The sequence below is a fragment of the Pelmatolapia mariae genome, linkage group LG3_W, assembly GCF_036321145.2.
Source record: "Pelmatolapia mariae isolate MD_Pm_ZW linkage group LG3_W, Pm_UMD_F_2, whole genome shotgun sequence".
NCBI lineage: Eukaryota > Metazoa > Chordata > Actinopteri > Cichliformes > Cichlidae > Pelmatolapia > Pelmatolapia mariae.
The window spans coordinates 11,784,635-11,794,945 of record NC_086229.1 but is presented as its reverse complement, the minus strand read 5'-3'; the positions used below and the strand labels follow the sequence as shown (position 1 = coordinate 11,794,945).

The 10,311-nt window shown below is 47.0% G+C and overlaps 1 protein-coding gene across 1 annotated transcript; it reads right to left on the bottom strand.

Annotated features, from left to right (window-relative positions):
* Nucleotides 1-1,900: 1,900 nt before the first annotated feature.
* Nucleotides 1,901-9,471, bottom strand: LOC135932620 (protein NLRC3-like). The gene is made up of 2 exons (XM_065470111.1): nt 8,753-9,471; nt 1,901-2,313 (listed from the first exon to the last, which is right to left on the bottom strand). Exons 1-2 carry the CDS (start codon nt 9,453-9,455, stop codon nt 1,901-1,903), a joined length of 1,116 nt encoding a protein of 371 aa, XP_065326183.1. The 5' UTR covers nt 9,456-9,471.
* Nucleotides 9,472-10,311: the final 840 nt, after the last annotated feature.

The window sequence follows — 10,311 nt, the reverse complement described above, 5'->3', positions numbered from 1 at the left end:
GCCGATACTGTAAAATGTGTGCGTACTCGTACTCGTAAAAGTTAACCGATGCCATGAACCGATACTTATGTAGCCCGGATGGGAATTTGGGAGTAGATAATCATAATTCCCATGGACTTGAACGCCACATAAGGTGTTCACAGTTCACAGAAGAGAACGGCATGGAGAGATGCACGAGGTTAGCTGAACCAAAGTGAGAGACTCGGCTAGTTTTACTGAGGTTAACTTGCACAAAAGAGTGTGTGACTAGAAAGCTAACCGTGTGAGAGCTTCGCAACAGAGTGTGGGTGAAGTGACTTTTTGTTTCAACGGTCGCACCACCGTCCGTGGAAAACTGTGTTTCCAGCCATGACCGCCGAGGCTAAAGGCTAGCCCGGACTGCTTGGCTGCGCCACGGAGGCAGCTGCTATGGACTGTCGGAGAGCTGGACAGTGACTGGCTAACGCGCTGTAGCAGAGACAGCATCGGGTCCGCAGGGAGTGGATTTAGTGTGGGACTGGTGAACGGCGACCTACCGAGCAACGGAACTGTAAGTCAGACTTTTGTGCTCTTACTGGGGAGAAGAGGATTTTTCTCCATCGTCCGGCGTGAGCAGCAAACAGGCCTGCAACAAGTGTGAGTGTGTGTGGGGCCCATGTGTGAATATTGTATGTTTAGTGGATTTATATAACGTGTTTTGGAGTGTATATTAGTGAGTCACTTACCAAAAGGTGATAACATAAGTTGGGTTGTTTAATATAATTTGAAAGGGAATTATTTCATTTATACAGTGTATTTCATTTGGTTAAGGAATTGGAATATCAATATCATAAAAAAGGGATGTGTTGTACAGTATTTGTCTCTGCCCTTACGTTCAGTAAACGTTTCGTTTGTGTTAAAGAGTTGTGTGGGGTCGTTTCTTTACTACCGGTTAAGTTTAACTTGTGTGTGGTAGAAGTATCGGTTTTTGTACTCGGTATCGGCAAGTACTCAGATCCAAGTATCGGTATCGGATCGGTTTGAAAAAAATTGGTATCGTTGCATCCCTAGTTGTAGCCACAGCTGCCCTGGGGCAGACTGACAGAGGCGAGGCTGCCATATCGTGATATGGCAGCCTTTTATGACCATCAGGAGGTCACGTACACAGAGACACACACAGTGCTTTAACTGTTACGACGCACACACACACGCACAGTCACTCACGTGCACTCACATAAACACACAGGTACGCGCACACAGGCACTCAAGTGCTTGCGCATACATACACAGAGTTTACAACGCACCATGTGGGTTTTGTGATGGGGTTGCTTCTATAAAGCTGGTTGTAGCAAACAAAGAAGTGAAGATCTGCAGAGGGACACCGGCCTTGCACGTCTTCCCTTCTAGAAGATGCATGCGTAACTGAAGATGGTAAAAATGGTAAATGGTCTGTATTTATATAGCACTTTACTAGTCCCTAAGGACCCCAAAGCGCTTTACATATCCAGTCATCCACCCATTCACACACTGGTGATGCAGCTACATTGTAGCCACAGCCACCCTGGGGCGCACTGACAGAGGCGAGGCTGCCGGACACTGGCGCCACCGGGCCCTCTGACCACCACCAGTAGGCAGCGGGTGAAGTGTCTTGCCCAAGGACACAACGACCGAGACTGTCCGAGCCGGGGCTCGAACCGGCAACCTTCCGATTGCAAGGCGAACTCCCAACTCTTGAGCCATGATCGCCCCGCCTAACTGAAGATGAATAAAGGTTTTGTGAAATGACTACTGAGTCCGGTGCCGTCTCTGGATGCCCGAGGAATAAAAAAGAACCGGGGTGAAACTGCTTTACCTAACATAAGTGACTAAAAGTGAATAAAGTTTCGGTAGTATAAAAAGAGTGTAGAGCAGTTTATGTTTCTGGGTGTGGGAAATGTTCTTATCAGCTGGAGTTAAAAAGCAGAGTTGCTTTGGGGACAAAGGCGGCTCTCCTCCTCTCAGTCCTGCAGGAAATGCAGCGGAAGCGTCGCCCAGAGGGGAGCCATTGAAATGCGGGGTGAAGAATGTGAGAGGGGTCGTTGATGATTTTGGCTGCCTGTCTAAGGGCCTGTTGGCTGAAAACCTGTGCCAGAGTTTTGACAGGCAGGCCAATGATTTTAGAGCACACTGATGCAGTGCGCTGCAGTCTGTTTCTGTTCTGAAGGCTGAGGGAGTGGAACCGGCAGGTGATGGAGAAGGTCATGCTGCTTTCCAAGAAGGCATAGTTGAAAGTCATCATGATGGGTATGCTGACTCCAAAGGAGTTGAGTTTCCTAAGGAGGTATAGCTGTTGGTGGCACCTCCTGAGAATCTCCACTGTGTTGGCAGAGCATTTCAAAAGGTTGTCAAAGATGGTTCCTAGGTATTCGTACTCCTCAACTACCTCCACTGGCTCCCCATGGATGGTGGCTCACGTTCAGTTCAAGTTTGGAGCTGTCACACTACTCTACAAACTCCTGAAGAGCGAGCCCGTGGTGTTGTGAGGGGCCTGACCGCAGTGACAGGAGAACTGTGTCGTCAGCATATTTCACCAGGTGACGGATGGGCTGTGTGGATCTGCAGTCATTAGTGTAGAGCAGGGGTCGGCAACCCTAGGCACGCGTGCCAGGGTTAACTGATGGCACGACCATAGCTGGACTGTCCATCGGGAATACCGGGCCAGATGCTGGCCGGTGTGTAAAATAACTCAGTTGTTTGGTATGGCGTAGCTTCCACAGATTCAGTAACATTAGCAAGTGGTGAAGGCCAGCGGGTTGATGGGGGAAAGGGAAGGCAAGAGGAGGAGAGAACCGAGGCATCCGCCGGTCCGAGTATCAGGTGAACTGAACTTCAGGTAAGAAGTTATGACCTGCAGTCTATCTGGGTCAGATATAAACCAAGTTTAGGTGGAGTTCATTTTCGTTGTGCTGACTTTTTACAGTCAGTTACAATAACTCGTACTGCGTACTAGCTAGCATGACGGAGTTTCCATACAGCTGGGTGGGTGCTATGATGTTACTGATAGTGAACTTTATTTTATTCATAAGTTTAGTTAGTAGAGTTGCCAACCGTCCCATAAAAAGATGGAATCGTCCCTCATTCAGAGAAAATATTACGCGTTTCGTATTGAGCTGAGAAGGGCCGCAGTTTGTCCCTTACTTCAGCTAGAATGGAAAAAGACACAAAGCTGGAGTTATTCTGTCATTACTCTGCACAGCTGCCTCTTCAGCTCTCATTCTCTCCCCCTCCCTCTCCTGCTGCTACTTGATTGCTACTTCAATCATGAAACTGATCAATGATCAGCTAATCGGCTTTTATCTCTTGTTTGTTTTGCGCCAGAAAGTGGAACCCGTTCGGATGTCTCGCTAAACAACAGCAGCACGTTTAAGCTTGATCAGCTGTTGTTAGAAGTTATTTAATATTAATTTCTACTATCAGCTGATGTTTGATGGAGCCACAGCTGTAAAAGCTGCTGGTCATGATATCGGTTTGGTTATCTGGTGAGAGGGAAACATGCAGATGAAACCAGGAGATGTCCTTACTAAATCATCAGAGCTGAACAGGTGATGGAGAAACAGGTTTACCTTTTAGGTAACATGAATGAGTTGAAGGGAAGTTATGAACTGTTTCTGAGAGACAAATAACACCAGGATCCTTTTCTAAGTAGCTGACAGCTGGTAACTGTGCAGGGGCGGGTCTAGCAAAGTTTTGCCAGGGGTCCATACAGGGCATTAACAGGGAAAAGGGGGGCACAAAGAAGTACTTTCTTATTCTCATTTAAAATGTCTATCTTTTATTAAATAATTATCTGAAGCTTGCAACCAAAGTTTTTATCTGATGTAAAATGTATAGAAATCATAAATATACCAACAAGATTGTACATCACTGTCACAACAGCGTTTGTTTTCATTCAAAGGCTTTATGGCTTTAATACCTGGGGGGCCGGTCTCTAGTCAAAATGTCCGGGCCGACTTTTTGTCCCAGTCCAGCCCTGACCACGACACGCAGTGAATTAATCTGAGAAGGTGCATTAAAAAATAAATGGCTGCGCCAGCAGTGCACATAGCAAATTAGCTCGCATAGACACATTAATTGTGCCGCTTTTTAATGACGGTATCTTAGCTAACAACCCAAACTCCCAGATTCAACTTGTAATTGGCTAAAAATAACTTAGCCTACTGGTGAGAGGTACGTTGTTAGTTTTCCACATTCCGATAGTTCAAAAGCTTCAGGAGCTGTCCACTCAGCGCAGCATCAGAACCACGGAAATACACGGATACATCCGTAGACTCGAGACAGAATTCACAATGCATTTTTGGGACTTTCAGGTGTATGGACCAATGTTTTCTTTTCTGATCAAACCAGAAATCTTTAATGAGCAGCTAGATTTGTCTCGCATTAACTGGCTGAGTTAATGCCAGTTAATGCGACATTGAAGCAGCTGGAATCCATAGCTGTGCGTGTTCATGGAGCTTGCATTTTCACCTGCTGGACATCACTAGCTGACAAGTTTAACTGTCTTCAGAACATTGGAGAGGCCTTATTGACAGTATTTGGCTCTACATATCTGTGTGAGCAGATTTTCTCTCACATGAGTGTCCTCAGGTAGCTGTCTGAATGCTGGACACTCGGAGACTTATCATTGTGAGGAGACCATAAATAGCATTTGCATTTTCTGTTTTTACAGTTCATTTGCTGTTATGGATAAAAAGTGTCTTTTTTGGTTCAAAATAGCTGATAACTATTCGCTGATAGCTGCCAACATCTGCCAACAAATATAATTCTATAAAGTGGTTCTATATAGTGTGTAACTGTTAATATAGAGCGTTATTAAATTTATTGCTAATGCAATCATATGGCACACTGACTTCTGAGGAAATTTTACATGGCACTTGTCATCAGAAAGGTTGCCTACCCCTGGTGTAGAGGATGAAGAGCAGGGGGGAGAGCACACAGCCTTGGGGGGAGGTGGTGCAGGTGGAATGGAGACCGGAAAGACAGTTGTTGACCCGAACTTCCTGAGTCCTGTTGGTCAAAAAGTCCAATATCCACAGGATTAGCTGATCATCCAGGTGAAATCGGGTGGAAAGTTTAGTGGCCAGGATATGAGCATATCACTCATGGGAAGGGTCGCCATTATAAAAATGATGATCTTGCCAAAAATAAATTACTTATTTTTAATGATCCCTAACAAACCATCACAAGATTGGTTCAGATCTCTGGATTCATATATTTCTAAATTCCTTTGGAAAGATAAACCCCCGCGTATCAGCTTAAAAACGCTACAAAGATCCAAGGATAAAGGAGGATTAGATCTGCCTAATTTTCAACAATACTTCTTAGCCAACAGGCTTCAGTTCATTTCAGAATGGTTAAAACATACCTTCTTAGATGAGCCCTTGCTAGATGTTGAACAGGCACTATGCAATGATCTAGAGATTTCAGACCTACCATTTATCAGCTCAAACATCAAAAGACATGAATGCTTCAAAAGTGTTAACATCAGCTCTTCTCTGACAGCATGGTGGGAGTTTCTAAAAATAACGGAGTCTTCATTAATCCCATGCAAACGTACACCTATCTGGAATAACCCTGACATATTACAAAACAATAATATGATTAATTTTCCAGAATGGAGTTGTAAAGGAATTAAATACTTAGAACATATATTAGAGGGAACAGAATTTATTCCTTTTGACAGACTAGTTGCACAATATGGGATCAACAAGAAAAGGTTTTTAGAATATCAACAAATTAAATCCATAGTAAAAAAGAAATTTTACCTCAGTCAAGCTGAATTACAAACACCACCAAGTGTGGTGCATTTTCTTCCTCTTAAATCCCCCAAATTATTATCTAAAATATACAGAACTCTTTCTAAAATAGATGAATCAATATCCCTTCCTATTGCAAAGTGGGAAGCAGATTTATCAGTAAGCTTAGACCAAAACTTCTGGTCTCAGGTATGCTTAAAAACCTTTAAATTGATTAAAAATCCCAGTCTGCAATTAATACAATACAAAATACTACATAGAGTGCACTATACTGGTCATCGGATGTTCAAGATGGGCTTTACATCTTCCAACAACTGCTCACACTGTCAAGGCAACACACCAGACAATTACATCCACGCTCTTTGGTTCTGTCCACCAGTGCAGAAGTTTTGGCGTGAGATATGTAAAGACTTATCAAAGTGTCTGAAATGTAAAATTCCAACCTCCCCTTTAGTATGCTTGTTGGGAAAATTGGATGATGTCACTACAGAAACTAATACAGTCCACATGGTTTTTACTGCCCTATGCATCGCCAAGAAAACGGTTCTCATGAACTGGAAAAATAAAAATAATCTTAATTCTAGCCAATATAGAAACCATCTAATAGATCACATTAGCCTCGATACAGCCTCTGCCACCATATTAGATCAATCCCTCTGGGCTCCTTTGATTGGCTCCATCACCTAGTGGGGGTGGGGGGTCATGGTTTGGTCCTGCCTTCGCTATTGTGGTTGATGTGGAGGTTGGGACGGGCTTAGGGCGCCTGGAGAACCCCTAGAGACGTTTTCCCTGGAGGGCTCAACCCGGGGGGTTGTGGTCATAACCTGGTCAGTGGCTCTGGTCGCTCTTAGAGGGTGTTCTCCTTGTGGCTGCGTGCAGCGGGGCTGGGGGATGGTCTGTGCTGGCGGACGTAGGTTACTGGCCTGGTGGCCTGGCTTCCCCCGAGTGGATCCGGTGCAGGCGGGGGGGCATGGGGTTTGGGGGTGCTTCGTCTCCGTGCTGGGGTTCTGGCTGGGGTTCTGGCTGGGCATTGGGGGCTTCGGTCCTTGTCGGTGTGTCGCCGAGGTTGTGGGCGGGTGGGTGCACGGGGGCTCAGCCCAGGCGCAGGGGGCCTCTGGTGCATCGGCCTAACTGGGGGGCTCTTCATCTGGCAGGGAGGTTGTTCCATCCTTGCAGAAGTCCACTCTGCAGATGGGGGAGAGACATAGGAGAGGTGGAGAACAAACCTAACCTGGGTGTCTGTTGTCTTGTGTAGTCTGGGAGATGATTGAATGTTGGGGTGGGTACAGTTTCCTCTGCGGTGGGGTAGGGTGGGCTTCCCCGGGTCCTGTGGGGCTTGGCGGTGCTGCTGCCGTAGGCCCCGGTCTGAATGGGCCTGGGCTCCCTTGCCTTGGTGGGTGCCAGAGGACGGGGGTGCCTACTGGGGTCAGCGGGGGAGCTGGCCCTAAGGAGAAGCATCTTGCCCCTCCTTTCTTTTCCTCCCCATCCCCGGCTGCGTCCCTCTTCCTGCTCCACCACACCCACCAACACAGGTAGGGCCTTGGGGTGTGGGTGTGTCACCAGGGTGCAGGGGAGACATCCCCCCCCCCTCTGTCCCCTTCTGGCCACCTGTGCCTCAATTTTATTCCACAACTTAGACATCCACATTATTCACACTCTCATAACACACACATATATATAGGACCTTGAGGGTGACCACGTAAACGGCGTCCAGTGGACGGTCTGAGTATTCAACCCTACCTCTGGCGCCGGTGCCCACCTCTCAATTTTAAATCCTTGTAGACATTGAGGGTTCTCGGGAGGGGCCGTGCTAACACCTGCTGCTCTCTGGCAGCAGCACCATGCCCTCCCCTGTTTTAAATGCACTTTAGAACAACACGCAGCAACACTACATATGAGCGGGAGGAGGGAGGTATGGGGTCTTCACACACCCCTGTTCTCTTCCAGCCATCGGGGCGGGGGGCTGGGAGGAGGTGTTGGCTGACCGATTGGCCTCCCTGCTTCTGCGGAGCCTGGGGCAGTCTGCTTGCCTCCACCCCGGGGGAAAGGGTCACATCTCTTGGGTCTGGGTGCCGTTTCCCCCCCTGGGGCGAGGGTACCTGGACCCGGGGTATAGAGTATGTTTGGGGAGTGCGATTGTGTGTACATGTGCATATATGTCTATTCCTACGTTGGGTGAGTGCTGAGTGTTTGTATATGTGTGCATGAGGGTGGGAATGCATGTTTGTGTCTGTGTGTGCCTGCTTGTCTGTGTCTATATGTCAGGTCGGGTCTTAGACTCCACCTCCCTGGGAACTCCCAGGCCCTCCAAGTGTGGAGGCCTATCTCCCCTCACCACACTCCCTGCCCGTAACTGATGCCCTCAGGGGTTGGTGCATTGGTGGTTCTTGGTGTCCGGGGCTGGGCGCTCAGGTATGCACCAGCTCACTCCCGGTGGGTACTTGGCGGGGCCTGGTGCATGTCGCTCGGTCAGGCCTCTTCCAGGGGACAAAGGGGGCCCTCGAACCTCCGGCCTCGGGGCCTGCGGCTCGGTTCACTCTGGCACAGCTGGCTGCTGTTGCTTTGTTTTTTGTTGCTTGTTTTCTATTCTTTTTCTCTCAACAGGTGATCCAGGAGATTATAATTATTATTATTTTTTTTATTTTTTTTGTCTTTGTAAGTGCCCTTTCTCACTGTCCCTTTTCCCTTCTGTTTTTCTTTTCCTTCCTCTCTTTCTTTCTCCCTTTCCTATCCCCCAATCATGTCTGTCTCATCTGTAACAACTGAAAATAAAATAAATAATAACAACAAAAGTTGATCAAATGGACCAATACGGCAATGCCATGATGATCCATTTGGCAAAATAAATCCATTTGGTATCCTTGTTGGTCTTCAGACAACAATTCTGATGGCTAAAGAACCAAATGGGACAGAGAAAAAAAAAAAAAAAAAAAGAGAATGATCATTCAGTTCATTCAGACAGTGGAACAGATTGATGCTTTTCTCTGCAGACAGATTCTTACTGAGCTTCTTCTCGATGTACTTGACTGTTTCCTGATTGGTCTGTGAGCTACTTCCTGTCTCTGTCAGAAGACCTTCTAGAAGTGTCTGATTGGTCTGCAGTGAAAGACCCAGGAGGAAGCGGAGGAACAAGTCCAGGTGTCCATTTGGACTCTGTAAGGCCTTGTCCACAGCAGTCATGTATAAGTCTGTCTCTGCATATTCTTCCGTTTCAGATTCATCGGATGTTGTTTGTTGTTCTTCCAGCAGACTAATTACAGAGTTTTTGAAGGTCAGGTGGACATGAAGAGCAGCCAGAAACTCCTGAACACTCAGATGGATGAAGCAGAACACCTTATTCTCGACCTGGTACAGTCTTCTCACCTCTTTAAAGATCTGTGTGAACACTCCTGAGTACACTGAGGCTGCTCTGATATCGATGCCACACTCCGTCAGGTCTGATTCATAGAAGATCAGGTTTCCTTTCTGCAGCTGATCAAAAGCCAGTTTTCCCAGAGACTCCATCATCTTCCTGCTCTCTGGACTCGATTGTGGATCTGTCTCAGCTCCTCCATCATACTTGACCTTCTTCACTTTGGCCTGAACCACCAGGAAGTGGATGTACATCTCAGTCAGGGACTTGGGCAGCTGTCCTCCCTCTCTGGTTTTCAGCGCATCCTCCAGAACTGTAGCAGTGATCCAGCAGAAGACTGGGATGTGGCACATGATGTGGAGGCTTCTTGATGTCTTGATGTGGGAGATGATGGTGCTGATCTGCTTTTACTCTCTGAATCTCTTCCTGAAGTACTCCTCCTTCTGTGGGTCAGTGAACCCTCTGACCTCTGTCACCATGCCAACACAGTCTGGAGGGATCTGATTGGCTTCTGCAGGTCGTGTGGTTATCAAGAGGTGAGCAGAGGGAAGCAGTTTCCCCCTGATGAGGTTTATCAGCAGCACATCCACTGAGGTGGACTTTCTAGGGTCAGTCAGGATTGTAGTTTTGTGGAAGTCCAGAGGAAGTCGACACTCATCCAGACCATCAAAGATGAACACAACCTGGAAGTCTTCAAAGCTGCAGATTCCTGCTTCTTTGGTTTCAGTAAAGAAGTGATGAACAAGTCCCACCAAGCTGAACTTTTCCTCTTTCAGCACATTCAGCTCTCTGAAAGTGAATGGAAATATGAACTGGATGTCCTGGTTGGCTTTGTCTTCAGCCCAGTCCAGGGTGTATTTCTATGTTAAGACTGTTTTCCCAATGCCAGCCACTCCCTTTGTCAGCACTGTTCTGATTGGTTCATCTCTTCCAGGTGAGGCTTTAAAGATGTCTACTTGTCTGATTGTTGTTTCTGGTCTGTCTGGTTTCCTGGATGCTGTTTCAATCTGTCTGACCTCATGTTCATCATTGACCTCTGCAGTCCCTCCCTCTGTGATGTAGAGCTCTGTGTAGATCTGATTCAGAAGGGTTGGGTTTCCTGCTTTAGCGATCCCCTCAAACACACACTGGAACTTATTTTTCAGGGTAGATTTGAATTCAGGCTGACACCACTGGAAGTCCCTAGTGCATTTTCCTGAGTCACCCAAC

Excerpts from the sequence above, each read along its gene's own strand:
- LOC135932620 (XM_065470111.1), bottom strand. The coding sequence starts at position 9,455 with ATGTGCCACATCCCAGTCTTCTGCTGGATCACTGCTACAGTTCTGGAG. Across the intron at positions 2,314-8,752 it reads GTACATCGAGAAGAAGCTCA|TGGAGATTCTCAGGAGGTGC; the intron begins GTAAGAATCTGT and ends CTGCCAACACAG.